This window comes from Setaria italica, chromosome I (assembly GCF_000263155.2).
Source record: "Setaria italica strain Yugu1 chromosome I, Setaria_italica_v2.0, whole genome shotgun sequence".
Lineage (NCBI taxonomy): Eukaryota > Viridiplantae > Streptophyta > Magnoliopsida > Poales > Poaceae > Setaria > Setaria italica.
In genome coordinates, this window is record NC_028450.1 from 25,845,492 (window position 1) to 25,866,021 (window position 20,530).

At 46.1% G+C, this 20,530-nt stretch overlaps 2 protein-coding genes and 1 long non-coding RNA gene across 4 annotated transcripts in view; 2 read left to right on the forward strand and 1 right to left on the reverse strand.

The window, feature by feature from the left end:
* The window catches only part of LOC101777334 (protein LITTLE ZIPPER 3), a 920-nt gene extending 337 nt beyond the window's left edge, over positions 1-583 (forward strand). The window contains exon 2 of the mRNA XM_004952579.2: positions 57-583. Within this exon, the coding sequence (XP_004952636.1) occupies positions 69-338 (270 nt within the window). The 5' untranslated portion in view covers positions 57-68 and the 3' untranslated portion in view covers positions 339-583. The remainder of the gene's footprint in view (positions 1-56) is intronic.
* A 10,158-nt stretch (positions 584-10,741) lies between these two features.
* On the reverse strand, positions 10,742-18,517 carry LOC101777747 (poly [ADP-ribose] polymerase 3). 2 transcript variants are annotated; one of them, XM_022827428.1, is made up of 18 exons: positions 18,015-18,517; positions 16,967-17,316; positions 16,670-16,865; positions 16,459-16,569; positions 16,317-16,374; positions 16,138-16,207; positions 15,852-16,026; positions 15,635-15,768; positions 15,306-15,546; positions 15,053-15,180; positions 14,780-14,856; positions 14,542-14,702; positions 14,248-14,457; positions 14,074-14,176; positions 13,892-13,974; positions 13,657-13,806; positions 11,201-11,383; positions 10,742-11,096 (listed from the first exon to the last, which is right to left on the reverse strand). In XM_022827428.1, the coding sequence occupies exons 1-18, from the start codon at positions 18,015-18,017 to the stop codon at positions 11,025-11,027; spliced, it is 2,505 nt and encodes an 834-aa protein (XP_022683163.1). In that variant the 5' UTR covers positions 18,018-18,517; the 3' UTR covers positions 10,742-11,024. The 2 variants fall into 2 exon arrangements, with proteins under 2 accessions (XP_022683163.1, XP_012698139.1); XM_012842685.2 differs by having other exon boundaries at positions 16,967-17,363.
* LOC105913605 lies at positions 11,396-13,154 on the forward strand. The gene is made up of 3 exons (XR_001163005.2): positions 11,396-11,707; positions 11,819-11,943; positions 12,080-13,154. It is a non-coding gene; the product is annotated as an uncharacterized LOC105913605 (long non-coding RNA).
* Positions 18,518-20,530: the final 2,013 nt, after the last annotated feature.

The following is a 20,530-nucleotide window of genomic DNA, read 5'->3' on the forward strand; positions in this document are numbered from 1 at the left end:
TGCCAGTTGCGCTGATGTCTTTCTCTTCTTTCCCGGTTTCTTTTGTGGTTTTGCAGCCGTAGCAGGAGATGGAGAGGCTGAACACGAAGCTGTACCTGCAGAACTGTTACATCATGAAGGAGAACGAGCGGCTGCGCAAGGCGGCCCTGCTTCTCAACCAGGAGAACCAGGCCCTGCTCTCCGAGCTCAAGCACCGCCTCGCTAAGTCCACCACGGCCACCGGCGGCGGCAACAACGCGGCAGCGGCGGCTAACCGCGCATCGCCCAAGCCCGGCACCGACGCTGCCCTGCCGGCTCAGGCCGGCGGCAAGGGCAAGCCGGCCCCCAAGCCCAAGTAGGCAGTTCGTGGCTGGTGCACGGTGTCTGCACGGGCTGCTGTGTCCTAGCGGCCTTCATGGCGTTGGTTTTAGTCAGTTTGCTACTTAGCTCTGCCCTCTGAATGATAATTGTCAGGAAGGTTTGTTGAGTTTTAGTTGATGGAAACCTCACGAGTCCTGCCCGACGGGCACTGATGTGTAGTAGCAATGCCCTTGTAATGAAATGGATGACGACTAGATCGGTTGGGGTTACACCGTTACAGAGAGATCATGGGTTTCTCTGAGAGAGCTTCTTCAGAGTGATTTGATGAGTGGCTCGAGAAATCCATTTCTCACGGCGTGGTTCCTCGCGAAACGAATTCGATCCTTGCACATATATCTCTATCGTTTTTTACTAGAAGATTTTTAGTCCCGGATCAAATTCTCACCACCGACAGCCACCTCCGACGAGCTCTTTAGTCCCGGTTGATATACCATCCAGGACTGAAGAGCCCCCTTTAGTTCTGATTGTAACGGCTTGTAAAGCTAAAAGTATCGAGAGGAATCTGGTTGTGCGTTTAGTCCCGGTTGGTAGGACTAAACATTTAGTCCCAGTTGGTAGATCCAATCGGGACTAGATGATGCTCTTTAGTCCCGGCTGGTGGCCCATAAAATCCCCTTCTTACTCCCCAAGCCTGAGCCACTCACACATAGAGAGCTCGGGCTCTCCTTCTCCATGGATACTTGGCAAGCTTTGCTGCCTAATTTTTTTCATCAATTTCGTTGGGATTTTACTCATTCAAAGTGCTGTAAAGGTTAGCTACTTCATCCTCCCATCATTTATTGTTATTATCTTTAGAGATAGAGAAAAATGAGTTTTTTAGAATGAGAGAGAATGGAGATGATTTTTTATTTATATATGTTTTTAGCTAGAATTTGATGGATAGATAGCTTGCTCGTTATATATGATTCATATTAGATAAAAAACTTGACCAATAGTAGGTATAGGAAAAAATAGAGTAAATGTGTTTTTTAATATTTAGTCCTTGCAATAAAATTAGGTAAATAAATAGTTTGCATGTTAAATTAGAGTGACATGAACCCACCCACCAGTCAATTTAATGCTAGAATTGTGGAACAGGACAACAAAGGTACACTAAAGACTACAGACGCTCCATAGTGGACTTCACGGAGTCAAGAATCCAAAAATAATGGTAGAACAGAAGAACTTCGAGTCCACAAATTCTGGTTGAATATCATAAAAGAATCTAAACACTTTTTGGAGCTACATTCTTATAATAGAAGTATGGTGGCCCAATAGCCTGTTCAGATAGAAATTTGTTCACTGACCTTGACCCATCAGCTTTTGGTCGGTTTTGGCTTGCTAAAATAGACTATGCTCAGTGAACAGGTCTTTTACATGGACAGACTATTGTATACCACTATACTTCTATTATGAAAATCTGGCACTTGCTCCAAAAGATGTTTGAAAACCTTTATGATATTCAACCAAAGTATGTGGACTCGAAGATCTTTTATTCTACTATTATTTTCTGGTATTGGAGGAGCGGAGGTGACTCTCCATAGACTTTGGAGAAAATTGAGTCATGTGCAAAAATGGCTTGGAGGACGAACATTTTGCTATGTTGTACCATTATTTTAGGATTATTAACTACGTGAAGTCTACTATGGAGTGTCTATAGTCTTTAGTGTATATATATCTTTATTGTCTTGTTCCAAAATTTTAGCATTTTTCTTTTAGTCGACCTAGTAAATGATACGAAGGTTGATTGGTGTAATTTTCATGTGAATTGTTTTTATCTTTATGAAGGTTGATTGGTGTAAATTATCAATATTGATCAAGTTCATTATCTAATACGAAGACCTATGTCCATTTTTCACTTAATACGATGCAGATGGACTAGCAATGGATGTACAATGCAGATAGACGGATCAAGAAGTTCATTGATGGCATTATTTTCTCGAAGTGACCAAAGCCAACAAGCCAGAGAAGGGATTCATATGTTGTCCATGCTTCCAATGCAGTAACAAGAAGGACTACTCTTCCTAAGGGACTCTTCACAGCCATTTGTTTAATACAGTTTCATGCCTAACTATTTGGTTTGGACCAAGCAGGTGAAAGAGGGGTTATAATGGAAGATGGCGAAGAGGAGGATGATAACAACATTTCAGACTAGGCTACAGGCTAAGCTTTTGCAGATACTATTGTAACATCTCAGGAGTTTTTTGGAATGTTATTTTGTGCAAAATTTAGGTTTTCAAAAAATTTTGTTTGAATTGCGTGAGCCATGAAATTTATTGGTAATTTAAGACTGAAAGGATGTAGGACATCTTGTCGAACCATCCCCGCCGCCGTTGACATGTGGATCCTGCCCATCAACCATTGGCACCCCTGTTCCCGTGATAGCGATCCGGCTACCGCGCATTGCACCTCCACCACGTCCTCGCTTTTGCGCTTGCCAATGCTGATGCTCGCCACGCCACCCCGCAGCCATCAGCTACCGTCCGTTCCACGCGCCCAAACCCTAGCCACGGCCTACAAATAGCCCTGCGCCAGCTGCCTCCCTACCCTAGCCGCAGTTGGGGTTTCTTCCCTTGTTCGCCGCAATCGAGAGGAGGAAGAGGGAGGAGGAGGAGCAGGGGGGAGGAAGAGAAGGGAACGCTGGAGGAGGGGGCTGCTGTTGCCGCTCGGACCCGACGCCGCGAAGACCGAAGCCATGCCGTGACGCAAAGGCCTCCATCAAGCTGGCACCGCACCAAGCCGTCTCTGCTCTACCGTCTCCCACGCTTTAAGCCTTCGCCTACAAGCCTCTAGGTGAGCCATCCGTGGCTCGCTCGCCTGGAAGACCTGCCTGGCCATTGAGCCACCTTGCCATGCCACGGCTGGGGCTGGATTCCATGCCCGTGCGCTCGCCGTACCTTGCCCATGCAGCGCCACTCTCCACAGTCATCGCCTCTGTGTACCGGCCTTCGTGCCGAGGTTTTTGTGCAGGTGCCGTGCGCCACCGCTATTCTCCACCTTGCTGCACTCCCCTGAGTTGCGCGTGCCACGGCTCTGGAACACCAGATGCCTGCGCGCAGCGCGGCCGTGGAAAGACCACGCATTTATGCACGCGCCCGCCCTTACGTGCGCACCCGCCTGGGCCGCACCAAGTCATCGCCTTCCGTCGCAGCCTTGCTCCACTGCCTCGCTTCCGACACCTCTGCCGTGGATGCACCTCGCTGCAAACACGGGCACGCCACGCTCGCGCAATCGCCGAAACCCGGGCAAAGGCCACTCCTTTATACCATGCCCTGAGCCACCTTGAACCACCGCTTGCCGCCGTCGCCACCCCTTACCGCGTGCCACCGTCGGGAGGTGACCAAAGGCCAAGCCTTGGGCCATTGGGGGCTCGTCGGAGTAGCCCGACCTCGCCGAACTTAGCTGAGCAGCGCAGCCGCACGTCGCCAACGTGGATTGCCTTTGGGGCAATTCGTCGAGCGCTCCGCGCACACCTCTAGCCAACCAGTGAGGGGGCGGCAACACCGTGGACCACACATGAACGTGGCCACACAAGCCACAAAGGATCCCCGTGCCAAATTGACCTAGTGGCAGCTACATCAGCGCCACGCAAGCTGCCACATGAGCCTAACCGCAACTCTATAGCCACCTATAGTTGTGTGTAGACCATACGTGGCTGCTAACACGTAGACGCCACCTAACGTAAATAGTTAGCCTGTAGCCGGTCTATAGCTAACTAGTAGTTAACCTATAGCTAACTAGGGATCCGCGTCAGCACGTGGGATGCACTAACCAATGTACCCGTTGACCGGTCAACGTTGACCACTGACTTTGAGCTACTGACCGTTGACCCATTGATCGGGTCAACGCTGATGTCACCCGACCCCACTGCTGTTGACCACTGACTTTGAGCTACTGACCGTTGACCCATTGATCGGGTCAACGCTGATGTCACCCGACCCCACTGCTGACGTTAGCAAGATGCGTGGCGCACTCTGATGCTGCCACGTGTCGCTCTCTGGTTTATTCTGATTTTCACCAATTATTTCAAAATTCCAGAAATTGATTTAAACTTCAAAAATTTATAACTAATTCATTTTAACTCCAAAAATTATGAAACTAGTTTTATAATTTTTCTAAAATCATGAAGCACACGATAGACTAGGCCTTTTTCTTGTTTGGGTCTTCCTTGGGTCTCTTTTGGGTTTTCTTTGCAATTAGACCCTTGGTAATTATGGTAATTGCGTAAATAGGAGCTGCCGGAGACTCGGAGCTGAACCCGGAGCCGGAGCCGTACAAGGACTACTACGAGGAGGAAGACTACTTAGGTTCATGACCATTCCAACTTGAATACCTATTAGGCATTTCTTAATTAGTATGCTAGCGCTTTATTTCTTGCATGATGATGATGAACCCTGCACAGCCTTACTTTATGCCTTATACCTTGATTGTCCAACTACTATACCATATACGCGTGTGTATACGCTATGCAATGCTTGCATGTGTATGGGATATCGTGATTAGGATTCTTGGTGTGAGTGGGATAAAACCGGAAGGAGAAGGTGTTTTTGGGATACTTCGCAGGGGTGAGCTTTACACAACCCAATCTTCGGATTGGGGGCTTGGGGTCCACTCTCGGACGTTCCTTGTTTTGTACCTGTTGCGAGTACACAGTTGAGGAGCATAGGAGTTGGTGGAGATACCTGTTATGGGTGCAGTTGCGGACTACGTTGTGGAGATGCTTTTGGAAGCTAGGAGCTCGCCCCGGTCTGAAACCGAGTGGATCAACTTGTTCATGGGAATATGTTAAACGTGCACACCCCTCGCCGACTATGGGTTTAGGCTCGGGCCGAGACTAGCAAGTACGGTACCATACCTGCTGTAGGATAGAATATCAGTGTAGGGGAGTGGTGCTGACCTTTTGCCCGTTGATTTGCTTTTGCCCCCGACTGGCCACGGTGGGAGTGTTTCACAGTTCCGGGGTGGTCTTCTGTGGGAGACCACATCTGAGCCTGGATGCAGGGTGGTATCGTAACTATTAGGTTCTTCGTCCGGTAGGGTGTTGTTCAGTCGGCTGATCCCCGGTTGTCTCACTCTGAGATGGGTCGAGGTGTACACACTCTGCAGATTTAAAACTATACGTATAGCCGCGTCCTCGGTCATGGACAACCCTATGACATGTTCGTTCCTTATGCTTTGGAAAATCTCTACCTCCCCCTTTAGCTAGTGAGTGTTGTGAGCCACAATTGCAGTTAGGAAGAGGGGAAGCTCTCCCTTTCCCTTTAGGATCCGGCTGTGATTCTTGAGACACGAAGAGAGGGAGTCTTCGCGTCGACCCTAGTTCAGAGATAGGATGATGGTGATAGGGACCCTATCGAGGCAGGTGTTCCCGATGTGATGAGAGATGGGTTGATGGTTATGGAAGTTTATTCTTTATGCTTGTGCTGCATAGGAAACCCGAGCCTATTCCTTGACTACTTCTGATTACTAGTATTAGGCCACTTAAAGTTTGCACATATACAGATGGTGATGTGGACCTATCCCATTCCTTGGGACAGTTTGTGATTGTGCAGGTTTGGACTTGGAGTGCAGGCTTGGTCACAAAGAAATCGTGAGGAGAAGGGATGCGTCGCTTCGCTCAAGAATGCCTGTGGTGAGGACTGGAGATGAAAACTTGAAGCCCTAGCTACCGCTTCGTAGGATTTCTACTTGTCGTTTAGCCCAAGGGGCTTGTACCATATTCGTATTCTGAGTTGTTTCGAATGTAAATATTTAATTTTATACTCTAATTTCGTTATATGAAAATGATATTTTGCTGAAATGACTTCTATATGTGATAGCTACTGATCCAGGAACTATCACAAGGGTACATGGAGTTGAATTCTCAGAAATAAAAATCCGATTCATTTCAGTTGGTATCAGAGCCATACTTGACCATAGGACTATTCCTAGCAACAGACGGTAGACTAGGAAGCCTAACAAATCATTGAACTGAGTATATATACTCCTTGACTGTTATACAATTCCTTAAATAATTATTATTATTACCTCGATTTCTCTAACTTATCTGGCTTACTAACAACCCTGACAACGTTTTGCAGATGTCGGCCGAGGAGTGGTACTCGTTAGCTGGAAGCGGGGTGTGCTTTGGAGGCCTTCGCGCCCTGCTTAACAAGTGCTTGGAGAGAGTCGGAGTCTGCACCTAGGACGTGTGCTATGAGGGCCGCACGAAGGGCGTTGTGGACACCGTGCCCACCGAGGTGAAGTTGACTATGCCCGCCGACCCCAAGGTACTAGAGTTTGACAAGGTCATGGTGCACGCGTTCGAGATGTCCGTGACAGACGCTCACTAAACCACCACCAGGAGAGCCATGCATGAGGTGCACGCACAGCTCCGTGAGAAGTTGGTCAAGACCCCCTACCGTTGCCTACCCAGGGCCTGTCACGGACCGAGAGATGTCGAGAGTGCGGCCCGTCGGTACTACGAGGATGCTTACGCTGAGCCCGACGAGAAGTTTCGTGTGGCCTCCCGCTGCATCCATGCTCAGAACCTGGCACTGTTCTGGATGGACGGTGAGGTTGAGTTAGTTCGCAAGGGGTGATACAACTGTGTCGCTACCAATGCAGCTCTCGAGGGTAAGGTACTAGGACTCGAGCATAGTTTGACAGCCATGAACCGGAGGAACCATTGCCTGCAGTGCAAGATGACCATTGCTTAGGTCACTCGCTCTAAGAGAGACTCGTTGAGGATTGCCACTTTTGAGGCGTGAGTTGCTCGTATGGAGGAGGAGCTGAGGGCCAAGAACAATATCATTTAGGAGAAGGACACCCTGCTCAAGGAGAACGATGAATTGACTGATACCTTGGACTCAGCTTTGATCGCCAAGGATGGGATCTTGGACCAGCTACACCAGGGCTTACACCGCAACTACTACAACTTGGTTCACCTTGGAGCACGTTGCTACCGTAGGAGGGGTCAACTAGCGTGGGAGCACTCGGACCGCAGGAGGGTGATGGAGCTGGAGGAGCTGAGCGTGTGGGTTCCGACAGAGCACAGGAGGGAGTCCTGCTTAGAGAGCTTTGAGTTACCTCCGACCAGACTGTACACTCAGGTGATGTCTCCACCCGCTAGAGTTGCTACTGAGGAGATGACCAAGGCACTGTCTACGCTCGCCCAGCTGTACGGAGGAGCACCACTTGAGCTGCCAGTGTACTCAGACAATGAGTCGGGTTCGTTCTACACTCCTATCCTAGAGTACCACCCAGGAGACATGGACGATGACAACGACTTCCAGTACTCTGACTGAGTTGACCACCATTATGAGTAGTGCTAGGTTTGAGCTATACTGACTCACCCTGGTGTAGTGGCATTAGATACTACCATCCCATGATTCTCGATTTAGTAGTATGATGTTGATCCTCGTGTAATCTTGAAGGTTTCTGGAGTAGACCTCAAGATACACCCCTTTTGTATGGTACCATTGCATGAGTGATATGGAGTTTCATGATTTCCATGGTTCTTATGTTCTTCTTGCCTGAGTGGATTTGTTTGTGTGCATTAGCTAGTTACTCCTTAAATAAATGAATAAATCCTACCTAAACTTTTAAGGAAGACTCGTTGGACACGATTCCTTTTGGAACTAATGTTGAAACTAAGAGATCGTCGATCAGAACCTATGACTTTTGGAAGAGCAACTACACTGAAGCTGAAGATATCAAAGGTGTGCATGCAACGTTGAGAAGCGAGGTACCCCCAACATACCCAGTGCAGCTTTAATCTCGAGGACGAGATTCTCCTAGAATTTTTCTGGAATGTTATTTTGTGCAAAATTTGGGTTTTCAAAAAAAATTGTTTGAATTGTATGAGCCATGAAATTTATTCGTAATTTAAGGCTGAATTGCTCCTTCCCATAAAATTCCTAGTAAATAAAATGGTGCACTACAAATATTTTATCATGAACCTTGCATGAGTGAGTTGGATTTTCTTTTGGTTTTTTTGATTTCTTTTGAGTGGATTCAAATTTGAAACCTGATTTCAAGTTTGAATTAAAACCTATAAGCTAACCGAAACTAGCTACCCAATCTAACACGGGCCAAAAATCACCTAATCAGCCCACCTAGCCACCTAAACCTCGGCCTAACCCACCAGGCCGGCCGGTTAAAATCACCGACCTAGGTTCCCCCGCAAAACAGCCCACCGGCTAGGCCAAGCCGGCCCAACAACGTGGCCTAGGATGCCAGCCTATCTTCCCGAACCATCCCCGCCGCCGCTGCTGATGACCTGCAGGTCCAGCCCCTCAGCCGCTGGCGCCCTTGTTCCCCTCTCCCCTATCTCCCGATGCATGCGCGTGATAGCGACCCGGCCACCGTGCACTGCAGCTCCGCCGTGGCCTCGCTTTTGCGCTGGCCAACGCCGATGCTCGCCACGCCGCCCCGTAGTCATCAGCCGCCGTCATTTACATTGAGCAAGCCGCGAACAAGAACAAGAAGTGACCGCTCGAATACCCCAAGTTTCTTTTTTAATTTCTTTGATAGGCTCAACTACGCCTGGTTTGATTATTATTGTATTTTTTTTTAAAAAAAAAGAAACGATCAAGTGTCCTGCCAATATATTTGGAGAAACATGACATTTTTCTAATATACTCCCTCTTATTCAAAACATGACATTTTTTAAATTGGCGTAGCCTAACCTGCAATTCCTATGAAAGTCATATTTTAAATAAAGATACTTTAATATCTAAAATTACTTTTCATGATGATTATTGATATCTTATAAAAGACTTCGTATAATTCTTCGTATATCGATGGTACTAACGGAGATCTTAATATGACATATATTTTGAATACTTTAAATACGAGGGCATATATTTGACTCAGTTTCACTTTCTCTTAACACCTGCTAGTTGTTATCACACTATGATTGGCTACAAATAGATAGTCCAAGACAGTACCCGGTGCGCTCCACAGGATTCCGGCGATGCACTGCACATGCCACTGCCATCATCATTCGACATGGTCTACTATACTGTACCTTTCGTTTGTCCTACCTACTTAATATTTATACAAGAAACAAGGAGCTCTTTGAGAGCATGAATTTCGATCCTCTGTTCCCTGGTCACATCTCCTACTCACCTGCTACTCTACATACCGCTAGATACACCTCAGCGGGTGTGTTTCATCCTCAATTTTCCCCAGAAAAATTTACGAATCGTAAAGATAAATGACGAACTTGGTAAATAGATAGATGATTTAACTTGATAAATAGATAGATGGTTAACCTTCTTTTAAAGAAGGAAACTTGGTACGTATGGATTAGTCCTGCCAACATTACCTACTTCGCAAGATTCACAAAATTTGTAGGAGAGAGATTAAACAGGCGTGATTCTTGCGCTACATTCATCTTGGCACGCCTTCCGTTTCGTCTGCTTCAGGGCCATGAGCAGATTCTCCTGAGTATGTGAAAGTACGGATCAAAATGAATAACCAGGTCGCAACCATTCTCCTGAGTATGTGGATTCAGCCTGCACCAGTGGCATCATGGCAAATGCACCTTAACGAGAAAAACCTGAGGAACCTCGAACCGCTGTAAAATTTCAGAAACAGCAGGGGAGAACAAGATGATGGCTCGGATCACATCAGATGGGAGGTACATAACAACCGGTCACAGACACACTTATGCCCTTGATCCAGCCGTCCTGAACTAGATCTCAGTGCCACATCATTGCGGAAGAAATGCTTTGATCTCACAAGGACGCGTGCATGATCTTAACAGCTCCAGTATCTTGCGGTTTGTTGGCAAGTAAGATTCGTAAGAACACGGTAACTGTACTTCATACGGTAAAATAAAGTTAAAAAATTCATTAGCAACGTGAACAAGAAACAAAAGAGCGGGCAATGCACGAGGCACATTCTGACATTCTTGCGCTTACGGAGTTCAGAGCACATACGATGGAATCACTGAGGACCCATCACCCATACGCCTTTCAGTATCTGGTTATTGTCCTCTCCAATTTGCAGGGGAAACTGCTGCGATGAGCATGGTCCAAGGGACCAGTATGAGACCATGAGTACATCTACACATAACCAGCCAGGTACAAATTTGTACGCTTGCATCCGTGAGGCCACCTGATCATGAATCATAATGCCAAATGACAAAAAGATATGGAGTGCTACCCCGAAGCACAATGATCATGGATGATACGAACAGATGCGCGAGCTCAGACCGAGCGTGCGGAGAAACAGCCGAATGAATACTCCTACCGGAACAAACAAATGCCCGTCCTCTCGAAAACCAGCAATGTTCCATCCTCAAAGTTCAGACGTTACGAGTAGCGATTCCACCTAGAAGAAATTGGCGCAGTTACCTTTTTTTCTTCTTTTTTTCTAAGATAAAAAGTAGAGATTTCAGAAGCATCCTTTCAAAGAGTGCTAAACCAAAGCCGTGCTAACATCCAACACAAATATTTACATGCTGCTGCAGCCACAGAGCAAGCGCGCCCTTAACACGGGTCAGTAGCACTCCCCCGCTGCACCACTACATGGTTCCACCCTAAGACAAACAGCGATGAGCCCATGACAAAACAACCAGAACGAGGCAGCCCAAAATGGAACCCAGGCTCCTCATCGTCACTATGGTATCCTACCAGTTCACACAACCACTACGCACAACTGCAAAATGCGGCGGCCGACCAGTGCTGGCACCGGCTTCACACGTCGTCCGGCACCACCTCCATGTTCTGCTCCTCGTACTTAACCGCAACCAGGAAGCAGATGCTCACCTGCAGAACCAAAGCACCTCAGTTTACATCGATGGCAATTGGGGAGAGCCAATAGGGGACATGACCACAATGTTGCATTGACCAACCTGAGCAAAGCAACGTACCTGCTTCGGGTCGTAGACAGCGTACTCGCTGTACTCGAGTGGGCCGTTCTTGTTCCTCGACGGCACCAGCTTGCCGCAGGGGACCTTCACGCCATCCCTCCAGGTGAGGTGTTCCGACTCATTGGTCTTCTTCCTCCCGACGCCTTTCACGCCTATCTTCTTCTCTTCAAAGCCTTGGGCATCCTGTTTGTCGAAACAAAATAGAGCTCTTTTACGGTGCACAATACTACCAGGTGGTAGTATAGAGTATAGACTATTTTTTAGTATGGGTAAAATTGTAATTAGCACGACATATATTATTTGGGGATTTTTTTCCCGGATGCCATTTTCCCGCACATCTCACAGGGCACGCCGCACCGCCACCGCCCGCACGACACGCCGCCCCCGCCCGCACGCCGTGCTGCCCGTCGCGCCGCGCCGCCGCCCCGCCCATATGCAAGCACCTCTGCTCATGGCAGCAGTTCTTCATCAAACCTCTCCTTTACTGCTGTGACAGACAAGAAGAAGGTATGTGTGTCGCAGCAGTTCTTCATTGAAAATTTGACATGCAGGGATACATAATCAAGGATGTATGCGTAGTGGTTTGATCTTGTTCTAATCTGGTCCTATAATTGGTAGGTGTATGAGGATCAATTGAGAGGGATCATCTGCTACAGAGATGAGAACGGGGAGATGATCTGCGAAGGGTATGACGAAGGCCCCAGGCTCGGAATCCGGTTGCCGGAGCAGGCCTGCTTCCCATGGTGAGCATCTGAATATTCTGCATCTTGGTTCTTGGTGTGTTGGCAAGGTTGAGAAAAAGGGTGATCTGTTCTCTGATACGGTTGAATCATTCTTCTCATACAAATGATCCTCGTGCTGTGATTTCTGAAACTGCAGACCTGTGGGAATTCAGGTCACTGATTTCATCCAGCTGGCGACGCTTCAGGTTTTTGAGGATGTCGATGTTGTTCAGCTCAAGGATGATCAGAAGAGGAAGCTCTGAGCATGGAACTAATATAGGCATAATTGTGTCTAATGATGTTATAAAAGAATAACTGCATGTATGCAAGGTGTTGCACTTAGTTACTGATAGTAGCTCGTCAGATTATGTTCAGAGTTTTGGGTTTTATATAAAAAGAAGTAGAAATGATATTGTTCTCAGCAATGTACTGCTGAAAGCATACTTAATTGTTTGTACATAACCACTTTCTGCAAGTATGAGAACGTTTATAGCATTACTTGAAAGAATGATGTTTGATGTTGGTTGATGGCCAGAATATTTCTGTGCTTTGTTAATGCCAGACCCTCATGGGGCCATGTGAGTCTGAAGCTGGAGGTTCGTGGATGTCGCCATCGTTGGAGACATCGGCGGGCCATCTCATTGTCCCTTCATACATTGTCAGCATCAATTATCAGTCTCAAGTGAAAGCCTTTTTGACTTTACTGAAGACTAGACTTTCTATACTTGCAGGAATTCCATCGTTTAGTCATTAGAATTTGGAAAATTATGTGGGAATCCATTCCAGACAGTTCAGCAGTCTGGTTCAGAAAGTTTTCACGAGTTCCAGACATGGCCATGGCCTTCCTGAATGGAAGATGCAAAACCACATGTTCATTCCTATCCTATGGGAATCATAAGCTGCAAACTGAACAGGGCATGAAAACTTTACAGTTGAATTCCCAATGAGAGTGATGCTCTCCAAACAGAAGAAAACATTCCAGCTCTGAACAGGAATCCATTCCAATTCCACTAGACAAAAAACACAAGGAAAACTTACTAAAGACTGATGGATACGCATAGCGCACACAGTAACTTTGTGACTACCGCTGCGTTCTTGAGATTTTGCAGAGCAAGGTTAATCAGATGTCGTCGTCGTAGGGGAAGGAGGTGGCGCCTAGCCACTCGTCGCCGTAGGATCTGTCAGACTTGCATCACCACTCACCAGAGACAGCAGAGTTCGTCAACCTGTCAGGCAAACTCCCGAAGATTTCCAAATACTCTGCCGCGTCCCCGGCCAGAGGAGTCATGGAGGAGGTGGACATGCACGCGGTTGCTCGCCATGGCTCCTCCCCTCCATGGTGCACGCTGGATGGATGACGACGGCGCCGGCCGCGTCCAAGTTTGCAGATTGATTATTGATCGCGATCCGCCGGCGCCGCACAGTCGCCGCCGGTCCCCGCGTGCGAGAAGGAAACAAGATAAAGAAAAGAAGATAGGATAATTAAGAAAGTTTTAATGCCAAACGTACCCTATACTACCCATACTATTCATGCATACTACCTATACTACAATTTAAGATTTTAGTAGTATATAATTAATTTCGACCGTTGGATCCTTACATACGAGTCCTTTTCAAATAGTAGTATAAGGTAGTATTGTGTACCGTAAAAGATCTCACAAAATAAGAGCGTCAGTGTTCACTCAGGAGAGACAGGCTCAGCCAACTAGAGGAGAAGCAGTGTAGGTCGAGTACCTCTGCCCCTGGGGTGCCAGTTACTTCAGTTATCTCGTTCCCCAGAGAGGCCACAGCCAGGACCAAGTACCCTTCTGGACGATCCACTGCAGTGAAGCCGTACCGAGCGGCTTCAGCTGCTGCATCAGAACACACAATGGCTTTGCCAAACTGCAAATGTCAACATCAATCATTTAGCACACAGCACTCAAATCTATTGATCAGGAGTGAATTGCATGAGCAATGGGCTGCTTACCATGTACCCTGGCACAGGAAGGTGACAAACAGCAGGCAGGAATCCTTTATGTAGATGCCTAAGCAAGTTGGAGCTTCTAGTTCCTGTGCAAAAACAAATGCCAATGTTAAATTAGCTTGCACCATCGAATCATGGCTAGCACTGGTAATTCATCATTTGGAGAATTGAGTAAGAGAACATACCACACCAGAGAAGAATTTTGTTTGGTAGATTCTTTATTTTCTCATAAGAAGGAAATGAACTGGACTCTACAGCATATATCCTCTCAACAGACACACCATAAACCTGCACGGAAGTTTTATCATTGGACATATTTGGAGGAAGAGGGATCTACAGGTAGGAGTATGATATCTTACCACATCATCCACCTTGACAGGCTCATATGTTGTTTCCAGATACCTCAGAATCATCTTGTAATCCTCTGAATCCTCAGCTACAGGATTGATAGAACAACCCAGCTTCTTGTAGCATTCAGACAGTGGATCATCCAAAGTCGAACCAAACACATCCCCAATGAGACGAGAAGCATCGTTAATATCACGTATTGTCTCCAAACCAGATGCTACCTGCATGCCAAATGAATTGTGAAAATTTCAACTAAGCAGATCATGCCACAGGAATAATGAAAATTGCAACGAGGTAGATTTTACATTGTCTGCAATCTGCTCAAATCCCCTCAATACGTATGGTCGAGTTGTAGGGAAAAGGGTGAACCACTTGGCGCTGATTTCTGTCCAGAATGCATCAGCTTCTGGGCCAGATTCTGGAACTGACTCTGCATCTCGCCTCATCTGAAGAAGCATTTCCTCCCCTGACAGTTGAAATAATTGATGACAAACTGCTAGATAGTGGAAACGATAGTGGAAACAGAAGCACTGAAGTTCTAACCTCTCCTCAGATGGAGATCAGAAAGCATCCCTATGGGAAGGTCAGGCAGGTCTTGAGCCATCTCCATCAAAGCATACCTATAACAGAAGATATGAAGAACCAGGTTTAGATGATCCTCCCATGAGAGAGAGCAGAAAATTTAACTCAAGTATTGCATTTGTCTACATTATTTCTCTAAGAAACATAGGACACATCATTTTCAAAATACTTATCTAGGACTTGAGAAAGTAATTATCTTTTTCGAGAATATGAGAAAGTAATTATCTTGGATACCTGTAAATCTCTTGGCCACATAATTGTTTAACAAGAAATGAAACAGCTGGATCAAGCTTGCAATGTGCTGCTGCAGTTCCCAACTGACGAAGTGCTGCGCCTCCATGACGCACATCGACCCCAACATCCTGCCACAAGATTAACATACAACAAATCACAACTTGAATCTATGAAATCACGAGGAAACACTAGAAGGGCAAACCTCATCTTGAAAGCATGAAATCTAGCGCAAAGAAACAAGATAGCTAAGTACCATGTCCAAGGGATACATCTTCATACTCTTCTTCTCAAACTTCTTTTCTCTTTCCCAAGGCTCAAACTCATTCCCAGTAACCTCCTCAAATAACCTAACGAATTCTTTAATAGCATCATTGACACGGCTACCGAAATCCTCAACTCTTTCCTCTGCCATCTGGTCATGACCGATTGGACCTTTTTTGTAGAATAGGTGCAAACGGTTTTCAGGGACCATAACCAGCTGCATAATGCATAACCTGCATCGAAAAAATTATGAAGTTCTTGAACCAAAGTACACTCCAAGGAAACCACGCCCCCAATATATATGAGAATAGAGATACATACTGATTCATATCACATCCTAGATCGCACAAAGCAAAAGCACAATTGTAAATTATGCCATCCTTCTCAAAGATGCACCCCCCATCTTTCTCAAGTTTAGAGTCCTTGTGCACTGCTCTCTTACCAGCAAGTTTAACCTGCCCAATTCAATCATTTCTATTGAGCAATTAAATAAGTCTGCAATTATACACGGAAAAGGCACTAGATTAAGGCAAGCAACCTCTGCAGCTAAGGTCTCTATGGCCTCCTCACTTGGATCAAGCTGGCCCAGAGGTAGTCCTCGGCCTTCCGGAACAACATCAGAAGCAATATCATAAGCAGCTAAAGGTTGAACTTCCTTCTTCTCGATACTATCCATTATCCAGTTCTCGCTAACAACAGGAGTCCCACGCTCCCTGTGCATCAAGTATCAGTTGTAAATTTAATCAAACTTTGCTTGTCTACTTCTATTTCAGCTCTGAGTAAGGAACATGTAAAATACATAAGTGTACTAGGCAAGGGATTACAGCGCTTCAGCAAATCCTCCAGAGCCACCTTTATCTCTCTCAGCAGGAGAAGCAACCACACAGGTAACACCTGAGAACAGAAATGCACCAACATCCTTACGAATCTGTTGCCATAACATTTATCAAACACCAAACAGATTGTACATGACACAACTGAAGGAGGAATATATGATACACACCAAGCACAGAATTGTTGACCTTCCCTCCATGTTTCGTTATCTGCTCCTTGAAGTAACCCTAACCATTTTCAGGCATCAACAAAGTAAGATTCATGAAGCTCAAAGTACAGGTGGGATCAGTGAGGACATTCAAACGCATTACATGTGAGCGTGACATCCGTCCAGACAAGGCAATCATCATGCCAGAGAAGATGTGGGCCTCTTCATCAACATCACGTTTAGGAAACTCCTTTCCCTCTTGTTGCTTCAGCCACTGCAAAACAATAAACAAAATGCAGATTGCATATGAGAATTCAGTTAACTATACCCTATTCATGCAGAACCAGGTAAATATGCAATCTGCATCTCATTACCTTGTGGACAAAATCATCTTTTATGTCCTCAGGAACTTCTATAGGGCCACTCTTCCTTGGAGGATCATTAGTACTGAAAGTGCAGTGGGCCCACTCGCTGTAATTCCCGGTGCACTTGTATTTCCACCCCTTAAACTCAAGCTGACCACCACATATTGGGCACTTCTTGAGGGGTCCATAGAACATCATATCCTCACTGCAGCCATCGAGAAAATGGTTAAGCACTTAGTGTGACTGCGTGAGAAAGAGATTATAATCTCAATTGAAGAACTTGAAAACTTTCAGAAGGTTCAGTACCATCGTGCAACAACTGCATCCTCTGATCCAGAAGCATCTTGTTCATTGGCTTGAAGGATCTTGCGCATGTCCTCAACAGAGAGGTGTTCTCCTATGGCCTTGCAGAACTCTGTAAACTCTCTTGCAGCAGTTCCCTTCCCATTAGGCTCAGATTCTTCAGCTTTGAGCTTCCTGTTCTTCATTGGTGCCTCTGATTCTCCATCTTGCCCTTTATTCTCAGCAGACTTCTTGTTCTTGGAGGTTACATGTTGGCCCCTCTCCTGGTCTTTGCTCTCTGTTTTCTGCTTTTTTGAGGCGGCCTTCCCTTCTTCCTGGGCAGCTGCGTGCGCCCGTGATCTCGTTTCGTGCACCTCCAAGAACATAGTTTAAAATTCTTCAGGCACACAAATAATCGGAACTACATGACAAATTGGTAGGAAGAAAATACCATCACTAAATGATAACAGAACTGATCTATTATATTTCAGGTATGTATCAGAAGGATCTTATATGAAGCAACACGCAAAACCGTAACTGATCGATTCGAGATAGATGTTTTTAGAAGGAAGTAACAGTTTTCCCCACTTTCAAATGGGATACACGGCATATAGTTCTAACATAATAGGTGATGTTTCACAGCATGTACAATATCTACACAAATGGACAGTGAGCAATTACTTTGGCACTATTTAATTCCAATATTTCTTTTGACACAGTCTAAAGACTGATTAAATCATGATTGGTGGGACAATCCTAGGTACAGTTGCAACTGAGAGAATTCCAGGATGGGCAGAAGCATAACAAACAAAATAGTGACATAGAAAAACACTAAAATTGCAACAAATACGAATAACAAAGCATCCTTGTTCTATCCAATCTAACTGCTTGTAAATTAATTTCTTGCAATATACCAAGAACCACGTCCCCACCGATTTCCAACCAAGAAAAACAAAATTGACAGAAATAGAAGCAAACATCTAACTGCATACTTAGTCTACTACACAAAGCAAATATCTTAGACTAGAGCAATGTGCGTGGCAAGGGAGAAAAAGGGAACCGGAGAGCAGACCATGGCGACCGGACGACAAGAAGACGGCAGCAAGAAGCATCAGACCCTCCAACGTCCTCATCGATGGGGATAAATAGGCGCGAGGGCGGACCGGCGGAGGCCAGTGCGGGTAGGGGAGGTGGAGCGGAGGTAGGCATGGGGAGCTTGGGTGTCGCCGCGGCGGGGCTCCAGGTGTGCCCATGCCCGCCTGCCTCCGCGACACGTCGCCTGCCGCCCGGTCACATGCAGAGCATTTCGGGCTCCGTGATTCGGGAAGGACACGAAGCCGGGGGTATGTGGCCGCGTGGGAGCGCGCCGAGGCCCGAGGGGCTCGGATGCGGATGGATGGGAAGCGGTGGAGCGGTCGGAAGGGGAGCGGCGGCGGAAGGGATGTCCAGCGTCTAGCGCGCCTGTAGCTTCAGTCAAGTCCTGCAACACCAGCAAGATAGCCTGCGCTAATAGCCCGACTAGATTACCTTAATTTAATTTTTTGGTGTGGCTGTGAAGATTGGTGCTCGAGAGGCTATCTTTCATGCTGAAGCTAGAGACGGCATATCTAAAGACCCATCTCGTTTTATCCTTCTCCATTGAAGAGGTATTGTTGCTTTGCGGAGCATCGAGGGTGTCGTATAATGGATGATTACTCATTATAAATGCGTGAGAAATATACTTATTTCTGAAAATGACAATATGAGTTGAATTATAGTCTCGTATGTTCCTTAATTTGGTATTGTTTTATTTATGTACTTTGCTTTCCAACTTACTAAATTTTAATTCTACATTTAGTCATTTATGTTTACAATTTATAATTATGAATTTAGCTGCCATCATATTTGATATGTTTTTAATTCTAATTTAGCTATGGATATCTATAATTTTAGTTCTGCTTTAGCTATCGATCATAGTTATCAATGGTGTAGATTATTTTATTTTATTCAATTAACTTATGGGCCTTGTCAATGAATATGAGGGCTTATATGGTGATATATAGGCCTTTTCAATGAACATGATGGCTTATAGTAGCACCCCCTCACTAAGATATGAGATGAATAAATTAGTAATTAAAAATTTAAAAGATATGTCCATATGTCCACAAAACATAGTTTACGAGTGGAAGATTTCTCCATTGATTTTATCGATATCTTTGTCCTCGTAGACTATAAAAAAAATATAAAGGTCTGTGATAACAAATCACTTTAGTATGCTGATCGAGCTAAACAAAGACGAACATGATATTTTGCTGATTAGACCTTACGCTCTCTTGCTACTTATTTTGCTGATACTAAAGCCCCCCTGCCACACAGCTTTGATGCGTGCCAATTCACCTCAACCCTTCGCTCACTCCTGAAGGCCGACTCGAACTTTACCCCCCTTGCCACTCGCCCACACCAGTTTGATGCGTGCCAATTCGCCTCTACCGCCCGATTGCCCTGCTCGCTACTGCAAGTCGATCGACTATATCTTTCGGCCCCTTGCCGCACTGCTTTGATGCGTGCCAATTCGATGTATGTTGCTGTTCGCTGCTGCATGTCGACTACATCTTTCGCCCCCCTTGCCGGAGCCGCCCGCTTGCCTTGGTTGCTGCTGCAGGTTGATTGCATCATCTAGTCGTGCGATCCTTCTAATCCCTCTCTCTTCCCGTTATTCTCATGCATCCAAAGTAGATCAAGCGCGCAATCGTTGTTCAACAGGAGCAAGAAGCGTGTTTAGCCGCCGCAGCCGCTGGAGGCAGAGCGTGAGCACCAGATAGCTTTCTTTGTCATTGCCTAGCTCATCATCACCGGCTCAATCAAGAGCCTTCGTGCCGTAGAGGAACACATGCACTTGGGCTTTGGCATGAACAACAGCTATAAAAGGTCACGAACTGATGGAAAAGCAAATTACCAACGACGAATATGAGTAGGAAACCAGAGGCTCTTCTATCGGCAGACTTCAACTTGCGTTGTGTGGTGTTGATCTCGCCGCTAGGGGATTAGGTAGCTAAGCATTTAGCTGCGCTAAAGGGCTTCAAGCTTCGTTGCTATGGACTGATTACACCAGGAGCTGTTAATTTTTGCAACATTTTAAGTGCGGCCGCCGCTTTCTCGGTGGAGTTTCGAAATAGGCATAAATTTGCAAACAATGAGACGACTTTGTCCTTAGGTAAAAACCACCATGGAAACACAGCTGTCATCTCCTAAATAGGCATAAATTTGCAAACAATGAGACGACTTTGTCCTTAGGTAAAAACCACCATGGAAACACAGCTGTCATCTCCCTTTCCCTTAGTCCCGTTTATGCATACATCTATATCTATATCTATATCTATATTAAAGAGAGGATGTTTCTTTCAATCCTTCAACCATCGTAGTCATTTTACGAAAAAGTCCCTCAACTTTTTGATAATCAACCCGCAATCCATTGAATAACGCTCCGCCAAATTTTTTTCATCCGTCGTGGGTCCCACCTATCATCGCCCCGTCTCCTCCCGTCCGCCACCTGCGCGCCTCCCTCCCGTCCCTTCCTCTCTCTCCCTTTCGACGCCTGCCTGCTAGCAG